The 24,279-nt window shown below is 37.6% G+C and overlaps 1 protein-coding gene, 1 long non-coding RNA gene and 1 pseudogene across 2 annotated transcripts; 1 reads left to right on the forward strand and 2 right to left on the reverse strand.

Moving 5' to 3' along the window:
- Positions 1-2,646: 2,646 nt before the first annotated feature.
- On the reverse strand, positions 2,647-15,704 carry CUNH9orf64 (chromosome unknown C9orf64 homolog). The gene is made up of 4 exons (XM_011372049.2): positions 15,143-15,704; positions 14,371-14,630; positions 9,391-9,586; positions 2,647-3,084 (listed from the first exon to the last, which is right to left on the reverse strand). The coding sequence occupies exons 1-4, from the start codon at positions 15,477-15,479 to the stop codon at positions 2,852-2,854; spliced, it is 1,026 nt and encodes a 341-aa protein (XP_011370351.1). The 5' UTR covers positions 15,480-15,704; the 3' UTR covers positions 2,647-2,851.
- Positions 15,705-15,868: 164 nt separating this feature from the next.
- Positions 15,869-17,752, forward strand: LOC111746712. Its single transcript, XR_002783234.1, has 2 exons — positions 15,869-15,934; positions 16,753-17,752. It is a non-coding gene; the product is annotated as an uncharacterized LOC111746712 (long non-coding RNA).
- A 2,730-nt stretch (positions 17,753-20,482) lies between these two features.
- On the reverse strand, positions 20,483-23,767 carry LOC105300051 (annotated as a pseudogene).
- Positions 23,768-24,279: the final 512 nt, after the last annotated feature.

Here is a 24,279-nt window from a genome sequence, read left to right on the forward strand (position 1 = left end):
GAGCACACAGTGATTCCCTTTAGAGGAGCCAAGACCCTTGGATCTTGACTCTGGACATTTTACACTGTGGAGAACTCACAGTTACAACTCTGGACATCCTTACTTTGAGAGTTATTACCTCCCATGGCTTGAGAGTGAATAAAATGAATGAATAAATAAAAATGTTACCTAGCCATGGCAGCTTATTTTGTTCCCAACCAATACACAAGCACAAGCACCAGAAAGAGTTGATGGTGACTATGCTGAACTTTACCTGTGCTTCGCATTTTCAGAAAACAGTGACATTAAGAAATCTCCCACCCTTTTATGTTCTGGGATAAATGGTTTATCCCGAAGGACCACACTTCTCTATGTGACTTAAGTAAGACTATTGATTTCTCATGCCTCCCTTGTTTATCTCTGACAAGGCCAAACATACATCTTTCTCCTTTTGCCTAAATCTGATGACAAGGCTAGACACAGACTCTCCCATTCCTCATTCTTTGTCTTGTGAATGATTACCTGAGATTAGAACTGTTAGTCTGCCTGAAACTAGCTGGACACAAAGATAAACACTTCCTGTTCAGTGAACTGACTGAGACTTCTGCTGATTAAAAACAACCCCACCTGTAAATCCTGTACCTATAACTACAAAAAGACTAGGACAACACCATCCTGCCAAGTGATTCTAACTTTGGATCTAGGGTGCTCTTCATATTGCAATAGGCTGAATAAGATCAATGTCCTTACTTGTTCAGTTTGTATCACTAATACTATTATTGATATTGATTATTGATCACTAATGGCTATTAAAACCATTAGGTGAAATAATATTTAAATTCTTTGTCTGCATCAGGTATGAAAATTACAAAATCCATGCTTGGTGGTAAAAACTTATTTTCTTGTATCTGACTATACTCCTTACATAGTTTAGCTGGTATCCAATGCCCAAAATAGAGACTATTTTCCTGGCCTCCATGGCAGTTAGCTATGGTCATATGACTAAATTCTAGTCAGTGAAATGAAAGCAAAAATGCATGTGGTAGCTGCTAGAGCCTTCCTGTCAACCCTTGCACTCAACTTCATTGCTTCTTCAATCCTGCTGCCTAGATTAGAACGCAGACATCTTGGATCACGAGTCCAGGCTGTACTTAGTGGCACGAGAGAAAAGACAGCTGGGTCTTGAACAACAAAGAGCACCATACACCCTTGCACTGTCTTCTCTGTCTTTTTTATAATGGAGAAGTAAACTGTGGGGAAAGCAGAAAGCCCAGAGCTGGCTGAGCCTGGAAGAGGAAGAAGGGAGAGAAGGAAAGAGAAAAGTGGGAGAACAAAGGGAAGGGCAAAGGGAAAAAAGAGGAAGGGAGAGAAAAGGTACAGGGTAAGCAGGAGAGGGAGAGGGGCATGAAAGGCGGCGGGGGGAGTGGTGCAGGTAGAATCCGAGAGGCTGGAGGGCTCCAGGGCCTGGGAGACCTTTTTGCTTCAGCTTCCTAGAGCCTCATGAGAGCGCGTTAAATTGGAAACTTAGTTATGATACTTTCTACTACAAATTATAGAAAACTAATTCAAAACGATGGAAATAATAATATGTTTACAAATCTCAGGAATGAAGTCCATAGCTGAGATGGGGCTCTGGTTCCACACAATGGCTACTGCAGCTTCAGGTATCACATTTAGACAGAATGTAGCTCAGAGAAAGAAGAGGGCCTTTCTGTTTTTAAAGTGAAGGAATTTTTTCCTGGAAGCCTCCCTGAAGACTTTCCCTCCAGTTTCATTGTCCAGAACTGGATTATAAACCCATTACTATAGTCACAAGCAGAGAATACGATTAACATGAATAATAAGCCATTCATAGTAATACGGGTCTACATATGACTTTGGGGATGGGTTCACTTTCCCCTGAGTCACACAGGGGAGGGATAGATACAGGCCCACTACTTATGGTGGTGCAAGCTATGTGGTGCATAACTCAAGGTGGGACCAATTCACATTCACGGTCAATGTCATTTGTAAGGTTATTATGACCTTATACATTTCCAGCAGATGGCAGCAAAGTGCTTGGAGAAAGGACACTTTTTTCTGATTTGCACAAAGTCACAGCAAGCTGACAAGGGATATAACTAACAAAAACCAAGATTACGAAAGGAAGGTGGGGGTGAAAGTGGGAAATGAGTGTGTGGTAGGTAATGAGCGTTCTGCAACATAAAGTAAATAATCAAATTCACTAAAACCTTTTAAAATTATATCTGGAATATCCTATTTTAATAAAATAATCCATTCCAGGTTTTAGAAAATTTTTTAAAATCTTTATTCAATTCTAATATATTTACTCTGTTAAAAAATATTAAACAGATAGATATACTAAACTGAAAATCATTATGTACAAAACCCACTGTCATTATCAATAAAAAGCTTAAGCTGTCAAAATTTTTTACAAGAGCTGCAGCATTTATACAGCAAAGACCCCATCCAACCCCCCTCTCAAAGCAAATGATTAAGACATATAGAAAATTACACCTTGAGAAAAGATACCAACTGAACAGATGAATTATTATCACTGAAGATTAATCACATTATAAGGCATGATTAATTTTTAGAAATCTGAAATTTAAAGAAAGCATTAAAGTTCTTTCATTATTCATCATATGTCAACAAAAAGGGAAAATATAGTCAAAACCAAATGAGCAGAAAAAAGGTAAAGTTGAGAATACAGAGTGATATGTTGGAAAAAAATTTTAAGTGAGACTGGGTAATCAGTGTTCTTATTGCTATAACTTCTATCACCTTCTCTTAATATCAAAGTGAAATCGTACAAATGATTACGTGATATAAAAATGCAAGGAGTTTTCTTCGGATCAGTTAACTCTTTGGATCAATAATATATGCAACGTGTTCGATGAAATGGAATTCCTTTCATATCTTCCCTGTGATCACGGGCATAGTCCCATAAGTAATAATCCAGAAGAATGGAATTGATCTCTCCACTATTTTTTTCACCCTTTTTTTCAATAAGCTCCAGAAGATAATCTCGGATCAGTTCAACACACCAAAGTGAACACCCTCTGATTTCCACCTCTTGCCTATTCCCATACGACAGCATTTCTCCTGCAAGGGAAAAAAAACAGAGCAAGAAGCACTAATAATCAATGATGTAAAATCAATTCAGAACTGTAGAACAAAACACAGTATTTAAACAGTACTTACTTTAAAACTGTAAACCTCAGACTTTATTTCGCGTAATTTAAACAATTTCTAAACTCAAGCATTAATTCAAAATTGCAAGTTCCACAAGGTAGGGGACCGTGTCTGGCCTATCTCAACATGCTAGCTCTCCAGCAAACATTTGCTAAATGAATATGGGGTAACCATACATTTAAAAATACAACAGCTCTTTCGTGGCACCTCAGAGGCTCAGCTACCTCAGGATGAAGGCTGAACATCTCTTTCCCAGCCACTGGCTGCCAGAAGCTCACTGAAGTGGACAATAAATGCAAACTTCGTACCTTTTATGAGAAGCATATGGCCACAGAAGTTGCTGCTGACACTCTGGGTGAAGAATGGAAGGGCCATGTGGTTCGAATCAGTAGTGGGAATGACAAACAAGGTTTCCCCATGAAGCACAGTATCTTGACCCATGGCCATTTCTAGCTGCTACTGAGTAAGGGGTATTCCTGTTATAGATCAAGGAGGACTTAAGAAAGAAAGTGCAAATCTGTTCGAGGTTGCATTGTGGATGCCAATCTGAGTGTTCTCAACTTGGTCACTATCAAAAAAGGGGAGAATGATATTCCTAGTCTCACTGATACTCCTGAGCTAGCAGAACCAGCAAACTTTTCAATCTCTCTAAAGAAGGTGATGTCTGTCAATATGTTGTGAGAAAGCCCCTAAACAAAGAAGGTAAGAAACTTGGGACAAAGCACGCAAGATTCAGTGTCTTGTTACTCTACACACCCTGCAACACAAATGTAAGCGTATTGCTCTGAAGAAACAGCGTACTAAGAAAAATAAGAAAGAGGCTAAAGAATAGGCTAAACTTTTGGCCATGAGAATGAAAGAAACCAAAGAAAAACACCAGGAACAGACTGCCAAGAAACAGATTTTCCTCCCTGAGAGCTTCTACCTCCAAGTCTGAGTTCAGTCAAAAATGAGGTTTTGTAAGACTAACAAATAAATAAGATCAAACATCAAAAAAAAAAAATTTGAAATGAAAATAAAAATATGACAGCAAGATTACTACATTATTGAAAAGAAAGGATTTAATATTGGGTTTAATGCCAGGAAAAAAATATTATTACAAAATTTGGAAGACTGATAGGGGGCCAAATAAACAGTACCTCCCTTCCCCACTTGAGAATTGAACACTGACTTGGGGACACCCTAAGTGCATCAAGGAGAACCTAAGAAATCAAAGTTGTTAACTTGAGAAAAGAAAACCATAATCATCCTTTGGATTCAGAATCGTTAAGTCAGCTCTGCCTGAATATGAAGCTGAGCATTCCTACAGGACCCGTAGTCTATTCAGTGCCATCTTCTGGGCACATCTGATCCTGTGAGATGAACATTGGCTATGCTTTGCCACTGAGACTGGAGTTGGCTCATCAATTCATAGCAGTCAGGCAGATAAGAGTAAGTAAATGCAGCAGCCACATGCAAACTGTGGTGAGCTAGAGAGTGTGCTGCCCTGTCTAAAGGTAGGCTCAATGTTCCCATATTTCTCTATTTTTACAAGAGTTAGAAAGTTTGATTGTCATGTAAAATCTCCTAATTGTCAAGTGTTAATAACTAATTTAATATTGCTTAAAACATACCTGGAGACAAATGAAAATGAAAACACAATGACTCAAAATTTCTGGGACACAGCGAAAGAAGTACTAAGAAGGAAATTCCTAGCAATACAGGCCTACCTCAAGAAAAAAGAAAAAGCTCAAATAAACAATCTAACCTTACAATTAAAAGAACTAGAAAAAGAACAGCAAACAAAGCTCAAAGTGAATAGAAGGAAGGAAATAATAAAGATCAGAGCAGAAATAAATGAAATAGAGTCTAGAAAAACAATACAAAAGATTAATGAAACCAAGAGCTGGTTCTTTGAAAGGATAAACAAAATTGACAGGCCCTTAGCCAGACTCATCAAGGAAAAAAGAGAGAGGACTGAAATAAATAAAATCAGAAATGAAAGGAGAAATAACTAGACTCCACAGAAATACAGTGGATCATAAGAAAATACTACGAGCAATTATACGCCAACAAATTGGACAACCTGGAAGAAATGGATACAGTCCTAGAAACATACAATCTCCCAAAACTGAGTCAAAAAAAACCCCAAAAACCAGAAAATCTGAACCAACTGATTACCACCAATGAAATAGAATCAGTAATCAAAAACCTTCCAAAAAACAAAAGTTCTGAACCAGATGGCTTCATAGGTGAATTTTACCAAACGTTCAAAGAATTACCACCTATTCTTCTCAAACTATTCCAAAAAATTCAAGAAAAGGGAAGGCTCCTTAACTCCTTTTATGAGGCCACCATTACCTTGATTCCAAAACCAGGCAAAGACATTACAAAAAAAGAAAACTATAGGCCAATATCTCTTATGAACATTGATGCAAAAATCCTCAAAATATTAGTAAACCAAATTCAGCAATACATTAAAAATATCATACACCATGAGCAAGTTGGATTTATTCCTGAGATGCAAGGTTGGTTCAATATCTGCAAAACAATTAATGTGATACCCCACGTTAACAAATCAAAAGATAAAAACTATATGATCATATAAATAAATGCAAATAAAGCGTTTGACAAAATTCAGCATCCATTTATGATAAAAACTCTCAGCAAGTGGGAATAGAGGGAACATACCTCAACATAATAAAGGCTATATAAGACAGACCTACAGCTAACATCATACTCTATGGGGAAAAGCTAAAAGCATTTTCCTTAAGATCAGAACAAGACAAGGATGCCCACTTTCACCACTCCTCTTCAGCATTGTATTGGAAGTCTTAGCAACAGCAATAAGACAAGAAAGAGAAATAAAAGGCATCCGAATTGGAAAGGAAGAAGTAAAACTTTCATTATTTGCTGATGACATGATACTATATGTAGAGAACCCTAAAGATTCCACCAAAAAACTGCTAGAACTGATCAATGAATTCAGTAAAGTAGCAAGTAACAAAATAAATATTCAGAAGTCAGTGGCATTTTTGTACACAAATGATGAACTTTCAGAAAGAGAAATTAAGAAAACAATCCCATTTACAATTGCATCGAAACTATAAAATACCTGGGAATCAAATTAACCAAGAAGGTAGAAGACCTGTTTTCATAAAATTATGTCATTGAAAAAAGAAATTGAAGAATATACAAATAAATGGAAGCATATACCATGTTCATGGGTAAGAAGAACCAACATTATTAAAATGGCCATACTATCCAAAGCAATCTATATATTCAATGCAACTCCTATCAAAATACCAATGGCATTTTTCAGAGAGCTAGAACGAATAATCCTAAAATTTATATGGAGCCATAAAAAACTCCAAATAGCCATGGCAATCTTGAGAAAGAAGAACAAAGTTGGAGGTATCATACTACCTGATATCAAACTATACTAGAAGGTTACAGTAATCAAAACAGCATGGTACTGGCATAAAAACAGATACATTGATCAATGGAACAGAATAGAGAGCCCAGAAATAAATCCACACCTATACGCTCACTTAATATATGACATAGGAGGTAAGAATATATAATGGAGTAAAGACAGTCTCTTCAATAAATGGTATTGGGAAAATTGGACAGATACATGCAAAAAAAAAAAAAAAAAGCTGGACCATCTTCTTACACCATATACAAGAATAGACTCAAAATGGATTAAAGATTTAAATGTAAGACCCGAAACCATAAAACTTTTAGAAGAAAATATAGTCAGTAAACTCTCTGATATTACTAACGGGAATTTCTTTTCAGATATATCTCCTCGGGCAAGGGAAACAAAAGAAAAAATAAACAAATAGGACTACATCAAACTAAAAAGTTTTTGTACAGCAAAGGAAATCATCAACAAAACAAAAAGACAACCGACTGTTTGGGAGAAGATATTCGCTAATGATACATTTGATAAGGGTTAATAGCCACAATTTATAAAGAACTTATACAACTCAACAGCAAAAAAACAAACAACCCAATTAAAAATGGGCAGAAGATCTGAACAGATACTTCTCCAAATTGGAAATATAGATGGCTAACAAACATATGAAAAGATGCTCAAGGTCGCTGATCATCAGAGAAATGCAAATTTAAACCACAATAAGATATCACCTCACACCTGTCAGAATGGCTATCATCGATAAATCAAAAAACAGCAAGTGTTGGCGAGGATGCGGAGAAAAGGGAACCCTCAATACATTGTTGGTAGGATTGCAAATTGGTACAGCCTCTATGGAAAAGAGTATGGAGGTTCCTCAAAAAAATTAAAAATAAATATACCTTTTGACCCAGCAATTGCAATTCTGAGTATTTATCCAAAGAAAACCAAAACAATAATTCGTAAAGATCTACGTAGTCCAATATTCGTGGCAGCACAATTTATAGTAGCCAAGATATGCAAGCAACCTAAATGCCCATCAATAGATGACTGGATAAAAAAATTATGGTTCATATATACAATAGAATATCACTCAGCCATTAAAAAACATGAAATCCTACCATTTGCAATGACATGGATGGAGCTAGAGGTTATTATGCTGAGTGAAATAAGTCAGACAAAGACAAATACTATATGATTTCAGTTATATGCGGTATCTAAGGAACAAAAAGAACAAACTAATCAAAAACGGACTCATAAAAATAGTGGACAATTTGGTGACGGACAGAAGGGAGGGGGGTTGGGAGGCTGGGAGAATGAGGTGAAGGATTAAAGAAGTACAAATTAGTAGTTATAGTTGGGTACAGGGAGCATAACAGGGAATGCAGTTAGCATTAATATGATGGTTAAGTGGAAGGCCAGGGGAGGGAGGGAGCACCTAGGATCGTTTTATGAACATTATAGATGTCTAACCAATGTACTGTATACTTGAAACTAATTTAAATAAATAAAAAAAATTTTTTTAATTGCTTAAAACACTGTTCAGGTCAAACAAAACACATCTGCAGGCTGTATTTGGCCTCTGGCCACCAGTCTGTACTATTGCACAGAGCTTCAGAGTACTCGATAGGCCCTGTGATCCATTGAGACAGGGAAAATACCCAGCCCCACTGGGTTCCACTCTGTTACCTGGGATCTTTAGTGTTGTTACTTATGTCCCTTCCATCCATCTCCCTCCAGGGCTCAGGCACCGGTCACTGGGGCAGGTGGAAGAACAGATAACTCTATATTTCCTTAATTTGTCCCAGGTGCTAACATACAAATCCATCCCTTCCTCTTCAGTTCTTTTGTTAATCAAGTCCTCAAAACTTGACTATCGACTTGCCAGAATTGTCAAGTCAACTGACAATCGTCAAGTCCTTGGAGGCAGATACCAGCTGAATATGGTTGTATGTAAAAGAAGCCCTGATTGCCAACAGTTGTCCCTTTTAAATGTATGCAACAATTAATGATCCAAGACATGGGCATTATGACATAAAACACTTGTTATTTTTCAAATGAAGAAATAGAGATAAAATGGATTGCCCGAGGCAGCATAAAAGTCAGATAAAAGTAACCACAGGAATAATAGTACCTTTATATTCTGTGTTATTCTTATTTTGGGTGATTGAAATCTATTTCACAAGAGAATGTTATTCAGTCATAAAAATGACTTTCTTAAAAATAAAGAAAAAAGCTGAAAATGCTGTACCCCCAAAAGAGAAATTAATGTTAAAATTATACAATTATTTTTCTTATACAAAGAAATGTTTAAAAAACAAAAAGCTAATTTTCACACAAACACAATTATCTGTACTTATATATTATAATAAGGCTCCCACTCTTGAGAATCAATAAGATAACCCAGCAGCAGATCTTGAAGCCATCTGACTCAAAACCCAGTACATATTACATCTCAGCCCACCTTTTATTGCAGTGTAGTGTGCTCTTCAGCTTAATGCTCTTCAAATACTATACCAGATGAACTGTCTTAGTGTCACATACTTTCATGTAACGTAAAGTTAGATTTCATTTTATTATGATGCTCTAAAATTATAAAGCTCAAATAATGCAACTTCCCACAATACTCATATTCCACAGTGTAAACAACAAAAAGCAATTTTCTCTCTATATAATTGCCCTTGCCTTTTTCTTTACACATGCCATCAACAAAAAATACTGTTTTTCTAAGAAAAGGAGACCTTTTGTGAAAGAAACCAGACATAGACTCAACAACAATTCATAGTATAATAGAGAATGTCTTAAATAAGCTGGCAAACCTTTGAGAAGCTTCGCCAGTAGTTCATCAGAATATTTCAGGGCTCCCAGGTAAACAAGAACCTGAGGTAATCTATAGTCAGCAAACATGGTGATGCTGGAGATGTCCTTAAAGCAGCCGTCTCCTTTTCCCTCTAACACACTCCACGTATCTGCCACAAGGATTTGGGCCCGTTTGTAAAAAGAAATTTTTTTCCCCTGATGAATGAAGAGAATATAAATGTTACCTGGGTATCTGAAAGTTTTATGAAATATTTATTAAAAAAAAAAAAAAAAAGACATTGAAAACATTTTTCAAGAGCAGAATAACCTTACCCTGCTGTTAAGAATTTAGAGACCTTTTGCAGAAAAAAAAGAGAGTCTAATAAACATTAAATTATCTCTATCACTACGAATTTACTTCCTATATTTTTCAAGGCACAGAAAATACAATTTATGCAATCGTAGTACTATTTAGTGTTCTTTTTCAATGGCATCACTTTGTGTACTTATTTCTGTGTCACTATAATCTACCTACTTACTATTTTTAATGGCTAGATAGTATTTCTTTAGAAAGTTTCTTAAATATATATATGTTTTTCTAATTGCAACATAATTCATGTTAATCATATAAAACTCAAAGAGTATAAAGAAGAAAATAATCATCCCTAAACTTACCTCTGAAGAGAATCACAACATTTATTTTTTACCTGTTCCCTTTCAGATATGATTAACTTATTTCAGAAATAAAGACATACTTGATTAACAGCCGGAATTTGTCAAGTCTCTCATTTTTAGAAATGGTCAAAGTCAATAAGTAAGTCCATATAACAAAATAAACTACCAATAATACATGGAAGAAACGAATTTAATCCAGCATTATAAGGTAGTGAGTTATAACTTAACTCTAAAAGTCTCTATAAAACTACAAGTACAGATCAGCATAAACTATGGAAAAACATGGACAAATAATTACAGTCTACTCCTAATCCTAATATCAAAGGTAAGATCCCCAAATCATCTTTTATAATTGCTCATCTACTAAATGGGAATAATCAATATTATTGGTTCCCAAAGTATATTCTGACCATCCTGGAGAATGTTTTAATAATTAAATGACATAAATAATTAAATAAAAAATGAAATCAAATTCTTCAAGGAAAGAAAGGCTCCATACATAAATTCCTTCAGATGACAATATAGATTCCTTTATTTACTGAAAAAAAAAAAAAATTCAGTGATACTATATCCTAATGACCACCTAATATTGCTTAATCGATCCAAACCTACTTTCACTAAGTAAAAGTTTTCTAGGGCCAACATTAGGAAATTCAGTATTTTGTTTTCCAGAGCAAATACATATACTCATTTTTTGACATGGTGTAAAGTCTGCAAATTATTGAATGCTGGGAGAACGAATCACCACTAAGAACTGGATTTATATATGATAACTAGGTTTCTAATTCTAGTTTACTAAACAGCAAGACATAAACTTAATTTATAAAATAAAACTGTGTATCAAACACATTATATCATGATGTTTACTATGATAGACAGAAGCTATTGTCTCTTATTTTTAACAAGATTCACAGAGCGAACTAGAAAAATCTAGGAACCAGACATATATCAAAATCAATGCTAGCATCTAACAAAACATAAATTGTCACATTATGACCACTGCATGGTAGCCAACGAGTACATCATAAAAATTAGATTACGATATCCTTAAAATGAAATATGTGTGTGTGTGTATATGATTCAAGTGAGGAATCTAAAAATAAATTCGAATTATCTATAAAACATTTTCTTAAAAGGTGACATGGTTTTAGTAATCAAACGCTTTTAATAATCAAATTCTATGTCTCCAAAATATTAACTGATATCACTGAAAATAGCAAATCTCAAAATAAAAATTCCCTACACTTTCCAGAATATTGCTTTGTAAATAAAATATTTTCAAAATAGTACCTTTATAAAATAATTGTAAATGAAAAACTACGACCACGAGATGATTTTCTTCAATAAGAAGTAGCCCTACATCACTTAGGAATAACCTATATTCCCAAACCTACGTCATATCAAAATATGACAACCTGGAAATTGTTCCCTGTCTGAATTAAAATTTTCTAATTTCATTAATTTGTTTATAATATCTTAAAGTGAATAATAATCTCAGTAAATAGGTATACATTAAAAATAATTATGACTTTTTATGCAACTTGTTAAAGATTAAAAAATATAACGACCAATACCATGTTCTGAAAGAGTAAGGAAAAGGGCAGTCTCATCTGCTACTGCTGATCATCTGTGTTATCATCTTTCTAGAGAACTGTGAGCATTTTTATACAGTACAAGACTGAAAATACTGGCGATGCTCTGATTCAGTATTTCTACTACTAGGAATTCATTCTAAGGAAATAATTATAGATGTTAAACTGTTGTGCAGTATCGCTCAGTACTGAAAAAAATTGAAAACAAGAAGACATAAAATTCAATTTAAAAAATAAACTGTATCAAATGCAATTACTGCAGTAAAATAATTTGGGCAAATAATTATGGGATTGTATACAGTAAAATACTGTGAAGCCATTAAAATTGATACTATGAAAAAAATTGTACTGTGAAATAATTTTATTGACATAAAAAGATGTTCATAATGTGTTAAATTTTAAAAGTTTATACGGCATGATCCTAATCCTCCCCTGCCTATTTGTATACACATTCACATACACAGAGAAAATGACCAAATTATGGTGGTAATTACCTGTTGGTAAAATAAAGACTACTTCTCTATACCTTCCAAATTCTGTAATTGATATATTTTACTTTTACAATTAGAAAAATTTTAAATATGGATAAAAAGATATTTGATTTTAATACTTTCTGAATTTCAAAGCAGTCCCGAAATTGTTCATAAGAATCCCTCCAGATTTGGAATTAGTTGCACAAAGTGCTTTAGTTATTTGTGTATCTTTTAAATGAATATACAAAGATAACTGTAAATTGACTAATCAAAGCATTAAGTGAGCACCTACTATATATTCATTGTTATGTTAGGAATCATAGGGGTTACAGTGCTTTGGGTAACACTAATGATAATCTTATGGAAAAAATAAATGAAAAAATATAATACTCCTTTAAGAAAGTGTTAGAATTCTTAAGTATGACTTTTGTTACACTTTGGGGATTTTTCTATAAAAATGCATTTTAGAAATGAGTACTGATGGGAAATGGTTCAGGTACTAATTTTCATTTTTAAATGTATCGGCCTTAAAATTAATCTATATCCTGGTCATTTTTAAAAATTGAACTTTTCAGCAAAGCAAATCAAAAGCACCATGCCGTAAATAAAACAGAAAATCAGCAAATGCTAACTAAATCAATATTATAATCTACAAAAAAAATCACTCCTTTCTTCTACAAAAACAAAACTCAGGACATTTGAAAGAAAAAACTATAGGATGTCCTGAATTTACTCCATGCTGAAGTCATGTTAAATTTAATCTCAGCCCATCTACCACAACCATATCAATTCTGGCATACATGGCTTCTTAGCCACATTAATAGCAGTTTGATTTCTTTTATACAGTGTGTAATATATTTAGATGGCCTGAATATAACACACCTTGAAGACAAAGGTAAATCTCAAAGTAACTTCTGCATTAGCAAAATCGTTAGTCAGCACAGAATGAAGTTCAACAGCAAGTTGACCTAGGGCCTTTTTTCTAGGAACTGCCTCTGTCCAATCCACACCCATATCCTCCCCTGCAACACACACCAGAAAGGGTGTCTCTGTCTCTCTGTCTCTGTCTCTGGGTCTCCCTCTGTCTCTGTCTGTCTGTCTCTCTCACACACGTGCACTGAAGCAGTAAGATGCAAAATTCATGGATCTTTTCTACTTCATGAAGCTGGTCTACAATAAAAGAAAAATGAAGTCAACAGAAGCAAAGAGGAGAGGCTGAATCTTGATGGCATCAAGTACTTGATCCGAAATGTTCCTATCACCAATATTCATCTAAAAATTCTTCTTTTTGATTTAAGTTTTTTCTAGTTTTGTGTCTGTCACTTGCAATTTAAAGAATCTTAACATAATCAGGCCATCTTTCATTTTACTGTAGAATCAAGAAGCTAGCTATTTCCTGTCAAAATGACCCAAGATAAACTAAATTTTCTTTTTCGACTGGTTCCTGGTCTGCAAAGGGGACAATAATGTTCCTTGTCCTTAGGCCCCATAGAGTTGTTCTGTGGATCAAATGAGATCAAGATGTTTTTATGCACAAACACCTTAGAAATCATAAAGGGCGACATAAACAATATTATTGGTAATATTAGTTGTTGAATTGCGATTACAAAGGGAGGGTTTAAAATTTCAATTTGACAAGTATTCATTAGCTTATTCAACATATTTATATTACGTGATTCTGCTGAAGTTGCTTTCACTTCTTATCAGTTAAAATACACAGTGATAACAGATTCTAAAAGAATTTTACAAAAACAAAATCCAGGTGTACACTGGGAGGGTATACAAAATGTTCACCATTTTAAAATTATGTCTCTTGAAAATTTTTTGTACTTGAAAGCAAATATCATTATTACTTCTCTGTGCATGAAAAGGAAAACATAGTATACATATACAGTAGAACTCTGCAAAAAAATATTTTTATTAGAGAAAATTTAGTATACATTCTGATTTTCATCCAATGATGTAAATTTTTTGAAGTATTCAAAGGACCTCATTATCCCTAAGTGACAACATCATGCTGACAGTCTAGTGTTTTTTCAGGTTTCAAACATTTTAAAAGGACAACGAAAAAAGGAAATAAACTGATTAGAAAACATAAGAGAAATAATGTCTTCAAAACACTACTTAATTTTGTTAGTATTCCTTGTCCATAAGAACTTTAAAATTTAAGTTTTTATTCTCAAAAGGAGTTGTGGGAGGAAAAGAGTTAACTATGAAAAGATAATTAAGAATTCTAAAATCCCCAACAGAAGCAACTCACCTTAAACTGAGTCACATCTCTGTAAGAAGGAAAGTTTTCAACTATCAGGTGCATTAACTTCTGTGCACTTTTTTCACTTTTTCGGACACAATTAAGAAAAGAGCCTTCAAACTTCTCAAGCAGAATGTTCCCGGTTTCATTGAGAATCCGATGCCTCTCTTCTATCAAAGGCATAGGAACGTCAGTGTCAGAACGGAATATATGCCGAACCTGATCCAGGGTGACTGTGGCATAGTACGAAGCACTAGTTATTGGTATCCCTTGGGAGAAAAAAAAAAACAAAAACCGCTGATTAACAATGTCATACTTTTATTCGTTAGACCCTTGCTTTTACAATATACGGTTAATACGAAACCTGAGTGTTACATGAATGCACTGAAAGTGGATGAATAATAAAAAATGACAGACCCCCTCATTTTCTATTTGCTCGTCTGCACTTATTCATCCGTTTCTATATTACATCAAATGTATTGTGACTGCATAAAATGTTGTATCTGTTCCTTTGTTTGCAGATGTCATCAAAGTGGCGTTCTTGAGAAAACTGACACTTTATACTTTGCTGTGATAATAATAAATATTAGGATCGTTTACCACTGAATAAGCATTTAACGCCAGCCTCTTCTCATACTTTTAAGCAGAGGAGTGGCAATGAAGAACTTCAAGCTTGCCTTATTAACACATTATTCTATCTTCCAACCCCCTCCTTGGGACCCTCCCAGTTAACTGAAATCTCAAAGGCTGCCAGGTCTGACCGGCAGAAAGGGGCACCAACCTTCGTCAAGGGCTCTGTTGATCGCGGCGCACAGGGACCAGTACCCACTGTACGTTCTCCCCCTATACCCCACCAGACATTTGTGCTCGTCATGCTCCGACCAGAAGGAGAAGTTGAGCGTGTCTGTCACGAACACCCAGTTGACCGCGGCCTCGTCAGCCTCCCTGGGGTTCAGCTCATGAAGGGCCTTCCAGCCGCCCACGCGCAGCTCCAGCCCCGAGACCTTAGTGAGCAGCAGCTCGGCCACCCTCTGCACGCCTCCACCATCAATGAATACATCCTGGCTGTTTTCCGCAATGAATTTTGCGGACTCCCGGGGAGTCAGGAACCCGTCCATCCCGCTCCTCCCCTTTGGGACAAGGAAACGACGCTTTTGCCAATGGGCTGGCCAAACTCTATTCTCTCTCTAGGTAGGTCAAGGGCCAGGGTCCCTCTGAGACTCCCCCTCCCAACCCACTGTGGGATCGCTGTCCTAACAGGGTCCTGCCTTCCCACAGAGGCACAGAGAATCGAGATCGCAAAAAACTCGCGGGACCCTCCCTCCCTACGCGACAGCGCCTCTGCGGAAATGCGGAAACCCGGGGTCCAAGGGGACCGCGCGCTGGGCCAAGACCACAGGCATTTCCGGGAGAACAGCCCCGCCCACTCTCTCCCAGGCGCGCGCCTGGGGCCCACTTCCGGTTCCGCAGGTCCGGAAACGGCCTGGAAGGGTCGGGCGCGCGCCGGCGGGGAGTTGCCCACCGTGAACCGTATGGCTGCGCCATTTTGTCCGTGCCCCCACCCTGTTTTCGGGTAGGTGGAACTGCAGTGCGTGGCGGTGCCCTGGGTCGCGATGACTCCAGCCTGTGTACTGCGTTGCCCTCACGCAGCTCCCGTTTCTCTCCTCTCCCGGAGGGCGAGATGTAGGGTACACGCCCACAGTGACGCCCCGAATCAGGGTCCCTGGCCGCGACGAACTTTAATTGTAGCCGCCCGTCTCGGTGCTGGGGACCCCAGACTGCGACAGGGGTCGGCGGTACCGCTAACCCCTTCCCCAGGCAGGCCTCTTCTTTCTTTTTTGCTAAGTTCCTGGCCTATTTGGAGGCCGAATGAACGTTTATGATTAGTTGGAACATTTGGAGAAATGGATGAGGAAGCAAGTGTATTGAATTGTTAACATTGTGTGCCTGAAATTATGCTTAAGTACTGAGTCTCATTTTGCAGGAGAAATTGAGTGGTTCATTAGTTAGGTCCTGATCACAGCCATGGTCTGGGCTGATACTAGAACCCTTGTTCACCAATCCTCAAATCAAGGGCACTTCTACAAGCCAAGCTTACCAATGTCAACCAGCATTTACAAGCAGTGACTTTCTCAGTGGCCCTGCTGAGGAGACATTAAAGGAAATAAGTATCACCTTACAGCTCCAAACTTTTTATAAAATACTTTTTGATAGGATAGGGAGATAATCGGAGTCAATTTAGTGATGATCCAAATTTCCCTAGTGATGATAACTTTGTATAGAGGCATATTTTTTCCCCTGCTTCAGAGACTTAAATCTCCATCGATAATATAAAATTCACACCTTTGAAAATCAGCTATTTTTTAAAATCAGTCATCTCTATTTTGACAGTAAAGAATCTTGGAATTTCTGGAAGATATGGAACTTTTTAAGTTTGACAACTGTGTCCCTAGAGAAGCAGGACATCTTCATCTTTCTGGTTTCATTTTGATAAGAAAAATGAACTTTAAGGACTTCACTGTGATTTACTTTTCCAGAAAAAGTCACTAGTACATTAATACAGTTATCGAATATATGCAAATCTGTAGACTTGAGATTTTTCTTTTATACCCCAGCAGTTTTAAGTCTTGGGAATCAAATTGATTAGCAAGAAAATCTGGCAATCTACAGAAGAATTCAAGAGTCTAAATAATTTAAGTCATTTTCTCTCACTAAGGCTTGTTGACAGGAAAAAAACAACTTTAATTCCAACTATGTTCAGGATACTGAGTTAGACACTAGTAGTAGTATTAACAAGAGTAGAACATGCTTCCTTCTCTCAAGGAACTTACTGTTGAAATAAAGCATAAACTTTGCATGTGTGGATGTTTTGTTTGTCTACAAGATGCTGGAAATAGAAAATGTAAGCTTTTCACCTACTCAACATCTTTTCCCTCCTTTTTTTGTCAACAGAACCTTGATGTGGTTCAGGAACCCCTCCCTCTTACCCACAGTTGGTATATCTCAGCATCCTCAGCTCCAGGGTTGGTCTAGACTGGTCTAAGAATAATAGCATCCTCTTGCCAGGGACCGGATTAGGATTTTGCATGTTCCCCAGTTTACTTCAGTGAGTTACAAGGATAAATTTGCAGGATGCTTCTAGAAAAGCTTTTCCAGGGGAACTTCCAGAAGTGATTCATGCTCCCACTGGATATGTTGAGCTTTGATATAAGGTTTGAAATTGCTACAGTCCATTTGATGTCATTGTGAGTATAAAGTCAACACATGGGGGAGGCCAAAAGAATAGCAGAGAAATGGAACGAGGGTAATGGGGTTACGTCCACTCTTAAGTCTGTCCTACTTTTGGATCTCCAGTTATGTGAGGTAATAAACTTTCTTATAGTTTAAAGCAGTTTTGGGTTTGATTTTCTGTTATTTGCTTTGAAAGGTTCCTATCTTACACAGGTATCAAAAACACATGCTATCTGATCTAGTGGGAAAAGCAGACAATCAAATATCTGGGTAGGATTGTGCTTCAAGCAACAAAACCAGACTATAGTAACTAAACAAAAAGAGTATTTTTCTTCCTCATATAAGTCTAGAGGTAGGCACTCCAGGGCTGGTACATCTGTTTGAGAATATCAGCAAGGAACTAGGGTCCTTGCTTTGTCCTATCCCTAACATGTGTCTTCTGTCTTTATGGTTGTAAGATGGCTCTATTCTTATTGGCATTGTGTCCACAGAAAGAAAGGAAAGTGAAAGCAAAGAGCCAGAGGAATATTCCAGCTGAGTTATGTTTCTTTTGAAAACTTTTACCGGAAGCTCTACCCCATAGGCATAGGTTTTTGAAGAGAAGATCAAAATAACCTCTAAATAGTCCGTAAGCTTACATTTTAAAGGTTAACAAAGGAGAAAGGAATGATCAATGATCTGTCTGTATCACTTTTTCCCCTCTCGAATAATATCCAAGTTAGATTATTCCAGTCATCAAGAGAGCCATCAGTCTGAATAGCTATATTAAATGTCAATCATTGGCAACAGTCATTGCTACGTCTGCTATTTTCTGTCATGATAAATTATGACAGATAATTAAATCGTGGGTTAAGAGGTATTCTTGAGGAAAAGTTGCAAAAGTTGGCTTGAGCAATGGATGGACCATAGATACTGCTAAAAAGGAGGCAGTAGTTTCTCATATATGCAGAAAAAGGAAAGCAGAGAAGTAAAATGGATTTTGTGAAAGCAGGGCATCTCAGTTATTTTCATTTCCCCCGACTTTCTCAGTGATCAATAGACTAAAGCCTCAAGAAGACTTAGCAGAAAAGAGATGTTTCACTACTCTGTAATTTTTCTCTGTTCCTTTTCTCCTTGATTTATCATATATATAGCATTTAAAATTGACCACTTCCTTGAAGGGCATTGTATTATTCTAGTTTTCTTAGTACCATTAGATGCTCTTTCTCCTCTTTGTGAGTAAAATGTCCCATATATAGGCTATGGCTTAGGGACAAAATAAACTCTTTCTGGTGAAAAATCAGACTCTTAAATACTTTACTGCTTTAAAATATTTAGTTATAATGAAATAAACACTTTCCATTATATAATATTAACATTATTACTACAGTTTAAAATCAATTAGAATTTTGTTAACCATAGTTTACTTTTAACTAGTGAAATTAGTATTTCCTACTTAGGAGGAAGAACTTACGAGGAAGTATTTAAAAAAAAAGTATAGAGGTTTCAGGTTGGAGAGCACATAGATTCAGGGAGAGTGACATGCTGAGAGAACGTGGAAACTCCGTGCCCCTTTCCACATACCTTGCCCTTCCCATGTCTCTTCCCATCTGGCTGTTCCTGAATTATATACTTCTATAATAAATCATTAATCTATTTTCCTTGCTGTCTAAAAAACACAACAAAGTTCTGAAAAAGCCACAGTTCTTGAGAGATTTGCTGAGTTTCAGTAATGTTCCCTTACCAGATTACATGCAAGACTTAAATGTCATGGAAGAAGTGATTTAAATGATGTTAGAGATCATCAGTTCCTATTTGAAAACTTCTCTTCACAATCCAAACTCGGTGTACACACACTGCTTTACAAATGAGTTCTCTGAACAATTTTGAAATCAGCTTTCATTTCAGGATATAAAGCAAAATATTGATCCGGTAATCACCTTCTTTAGCTCAAAGTTGCTACGAGCTGGAGCTGAACTGTCAGTGGAATGGGTCCTGGAAATGATCAAGCGAGGGTTTGTTGCACTGTGCAAAGACAGGCTGAAGAAATTTTCAGAATTGAAATTCAAATACGTGGAAGAGGAGCGGCAACCCTTCTAGTTACTTTATTTCCAGAGATCAGAAGTAGATGGATTCTTAGTGTATCTTCTATTAAAGAGGATCACACAAGCATGTTTCCCTTGCATACTTAGATTTGGAGAATTGGTGCTGGTTGGCAGTAGATCACTCAGCTTAGATTGTCATGCAAAAAAGGGGATGGGGTGAGGGGATATACAACAATAAGTGTAAAAACCTGCTTTTAAAAACATACAAAAATAAACATACAAAGGAATATTTATTTTGAATATAACCTGAGGTAGAGATTAAATGCTGACATTTTATCTATGAGGTGCAATCTGAGGGCATGACAGTGAGACAAAGGAAAAGAGAAGGTTCAGATGTTAAGTAACACAGAGAGATATAGCATTGTGCTGGCCACTGCTTTGTGGTGAGCCTTGAAGAGACACAGCTAGTCAATGTGCAGGAGTGTTGGCACAGTACACTATACTGAACAAACGAGAAACTGCCTCAGCAGTTTATGGGAGAGATAAAGGAGTGGAAATTCTCTTTTTTAGATGTTTTAGGATTTTAATGTCCTTCACATATTCGACATAAAATACTGACAGTGGAATTCATTAGAAAAGCTAAAGATTTTTTTAAAAGCTTCCAGTTCAAATCAGAATTAAGTTATCTGTTCAAAGCCCCACCAGCCTTGCGGAGCTGTGGATGTTTTGCTGTTCTTTGAAAAGAGAAAAATCTAATAAACATGTTCATTCAAGAAAAATACCATGTTTGTTAAGTTTTTGCAGCCATTTCCAAATTAAGTTGTGTGCATTGTTCAAGGGCAGAGTATACATTGGTTAGGATGTGTTCATAGCTGATATATCTCCAAAGACTTTTTCATGAAGGCTGCCAGCTTCTGAACACTTTCAATCCTGTCTGCATTGTAAGAAAGGACCAGCTGCCTCCCACAGACCCATGCCCCTTTCAAGATTGTATTGAGTTCAAAAGCTTTACTGAGAAATCTTTTTTCTAAAGCATCATGTCCTTTGAGGTTTGCCAATGCAGAATGGAATAGTCGTCTTGCTTCCACTCTGGAATACACTGGATATACATAGCATCCTTGAGGTGATATCAATAATATCATAAATCACTTGAGAGTCGATGGAGCTAAGCTTCTCCATGGCTGCTGCACCACCACTGTTTTTAATCCACTCCAGGACCAAGCCCATGCCATAGATACTGAAACACAGAAGTGTGTTGAACAAGTTGTTTCCCGCCTGCACATTGTATTTCCAGACTAAAGGGCACTCTTTGAGGGCGAACCCCAGCAAGTCATCTTGTATGATCACCACTGTGACTGACTCAGAGCCAACATTTTTCTGAGTGCCAGAAGAGCAAATATCACACCAAACTTGGAAACATCCACTGGCTTAGATAGGAAGTTTGAGGACTCATCGCAAACCAGTACTGCTCCCTTGACATCAGGGATAAAGTCAAACTCCACACCATGCGTGATCTCTTGGGCACAGTGACACGTAGAAGAGGCATCTGTGCTAAAGATTCACGAACTTGGGTCTGGATTTTTTGTATAACTCCCAAGTTTAGGATAACGATATTCATAGTCCCAAACTTCTAGGCTTCTCCTGCGACCTTAGCTCACCACATAGTCGGCACACCCTTCTGATTTCAGATCAGTCAGGTTTAAGGGGACAGCACTGAACTGGCCTGACCTACCTCTGCACAAAAATTATCTTCTCGTTGTCTGGAACAGCTAACAATTCTCCCCCAAGATGTTAATCATCTTAGCAAAAATGATGGCCTATGACTCATTTGAAGAACACTAATGTCGACACCTTTGTAGTCTAGTAATTCTTTTTTGTATCTCTAACAACACTGAGCGTGGCAGCTTGGTGGCTGGGGCTGAATGAAATTGACCACTTGCTACTGGCGATCCAGAGTTTGTCTCTGGTGGTGGCCAGGCAGACTCAGCAGAGAGGACTGGTTGCCGGGTGGCATGTCTCTTCCCTTTTTCTTATTCCCCATTGGTCATAGTTTTCCCCACAGAGAGTGGACTCCTCCATCATTCCAGTTGTATCATCCCTTTAGTGGCTGGTCAGGAAGCCAGATTCCTTGCCTGTGTGGTGTGGCATTTTATCGAAGTCTGAAAGTGGAGGAAAAAACCAGAAACTCGGGGCATGTTGCTGGTTTCTCTGAGCGTTCAGTTGTAGCCTTGAGGTAGGGCTGGGTGCACCCCTAGAAAATGACTGATTTATGCCCCAGATGGCATAACTGTGAAGGCCTAGCGACACTGGTTGACAGCAGTATCTGTGGAGGTGGAGCCAGCATCTGTCACCCATGCTTTGGTATTATCTGACCTTAAATTAGCAATACTCCCTGTACAAGATAAGTCTCTTTAATTGAAGGGCTGCATATAATAGCAACTGACTAAGCAAAAATAAGTTTTGAAAAGTTATCGATAAAGTTTTCAGGATGAAAAGGAAGCTTGGAGAACCTAACTTGTAAACAGAAATCAGGCAATTAGAGTATTGAGGGCAGAAACTGCCCAAAGTTCTCTTCTAGTGCAGCTGAAAAAACTAAATATGATCATTGTAACTTGCTTGCATCATTCTGCTTAAGATTCAAATTACCAGGCCAAAGAGTCTGGTTTGGCAAGCCTGGGTAAAATGCCCACCCTCTTGCATGGTAAGGGATCTTTAAGGACCATGATTTCTATCTCATCAAGCCTACATACAACTGGGAGAGAAAAACTCCAAAAGGAAAATTAGGTACTGCTGGAAAGGGGAAACTGATGCTATGTTTTTTTAACAAAAGGTCCATTATAATTCAGCATCTAAACTATTTTCTTCCCATACATATACTTTAAAAAATACTCCTGCCTAACAGAATGCAGTTATTTTTCATAAAATAAAAAAGTCTTACCCCTTCCTTAGAAAGAGATAACTCAATGTCTTCTTACTTATTGCGTCAAAATCTAAGTCAAGGCTGTCTGGATGATGCAAATTTCTGCTCTAGCTCCAGCTCAATTGTCTTAGATTGTGTCCCTAAGAGTACAAATCAGGGATTCTTGTGCAAGTGATTCACTGGAGCAATACTCTCAAGTGAAAAAGAGCAAGGGAAGCAGAATAGGGCAGGGAATTAATTACTCAAGCAATGATTTAGTCTCAATTGGAAATTAGGGTCAGCCTCATCTCACAGAGTTCTAGAGTCTGAAACTGTACACAGAATCGGTGCCAGTATGACACACAGGTATGGATAAATGATCTAGGGAAAAAGGCTACTTGATCTACCAAGTGAAGGCCTCAATCCAGTTGGGTCCATCTCTACCTAGAACTTAAGGTTTGATAGTATTAGCCTTTCCTCTCTAGCTTTTATGGGGACTTCCGGAGCCCCCAAATTCCCGTACGCCTTCTTTCTTGTAAGTTCCCATTCCCATGATGGTAGACAAAACACATAAACTTGTCAAGTAAAAGTAAGTTGATCTCTTCCAGTTTTAAATAGTCTAATTTAAGGGAGATAATTATTCACTTAGGTAAGCCCCCTTATTAGGGTTGTTTTCTCTGAAAGATTTTTCTTTCACTTCTACCTTTCCAAGACCTTCCAAGGTCTGGGCGCAATGGAAAGAAGCAATGGAAGGAGAGGGCCTTTGTCAGCAAATTCCTTGACCTCTAGATGAGGTGTAGTCTGACTGCCTGGTATCTGAATTTTTGCCCCTGTTCTCCCCATAGTTACCATTGAATGACCAAAGCTAGTAAACCTGGTGGTCTGGTTTCTCAGCACTAAGCTCAGATGTCTTCCTTGACTAACTTTATCTGACTTGTTTTCAGTTGTACTGACATGACAGTCTTTTGGGTTTCTGCTGTATCCCCTGGCTGGGCTGTCTACCTTATAGCTCCTGCTATGCAATAACCACTCCCTTCACTATAGTGACTCCATGGCAAGCCCATTTGCCCTCAGCTGGTGTCCCCTATGTCATACGGGAATCAGGGAATTCTGTGGTGTATGTGTGTGAAATCTGTCTCTGCCATGCTTTACTAGCCCATGTTGTTATAGGGTGAGTTTGTAGCATACCAAATAGAAGTTGGGCTTGAGCCTTTGCTTCTCTGCGTCTGGAGTTGCTGCTCTCACTAGTCATCCTCCGTTTGTCCTACATCAGGCTGAACCCTAAGGATGTCTCCAACGAATCATGCTGGTGCCTTTTACTTTACCCTGCTCCTGCCAAATCTATCAAAATGACTTTTCCCTCTTTTGATCTCATAAGCAGCTGTCATGTCCCTCCCCACCGCCTCCTACTGATTTTTTTTGTTCTAAGTGAGCTGGTCCTTCCCTTCCATGAAGCCTATCCCTTAATGGTAGACTTCGGGGGCGGGAAAAAGGGGAAAGTGGGATAGGATGACCAAAAGGGGAAAAGATTTTTGAAAGGTGTGAGGTTTTGGTGATTATGCCTTTTATTTCCCTCAACATTACAGGTTTGGTGTTACAGGTCTGAGTTTGGGGAAGCAGGAAGAAATGGGTGGAGGGAACTGTTGAGTGGGAGGACGGGATGTTCTTACAGGTTCTGGACAAAAAAATGAGGTAGAAGCTGGAAAGGTTTGAGGTCATAGGATAGTTGGTACTTCAGTTTACCGTTTGCTAGTGCTTGTTGCT

The sequence above is a fragment of the Pteropus vampyrus genome, unplaced genomic scaffold (assembly GCF_000151845.1).
Source record: "Pteropus vampyrus isolate Shadow unplaced genomic scaffold, Pvam_2.0 Scaffold199, whole genome shotgun sequence".
NCBI classification, from domain to species: Eukaryota; Metazoa; Chordata; class Mammalia; order Chiroptera; family Pteropodidae; genus Pteropus; species Pteropus vampyrus.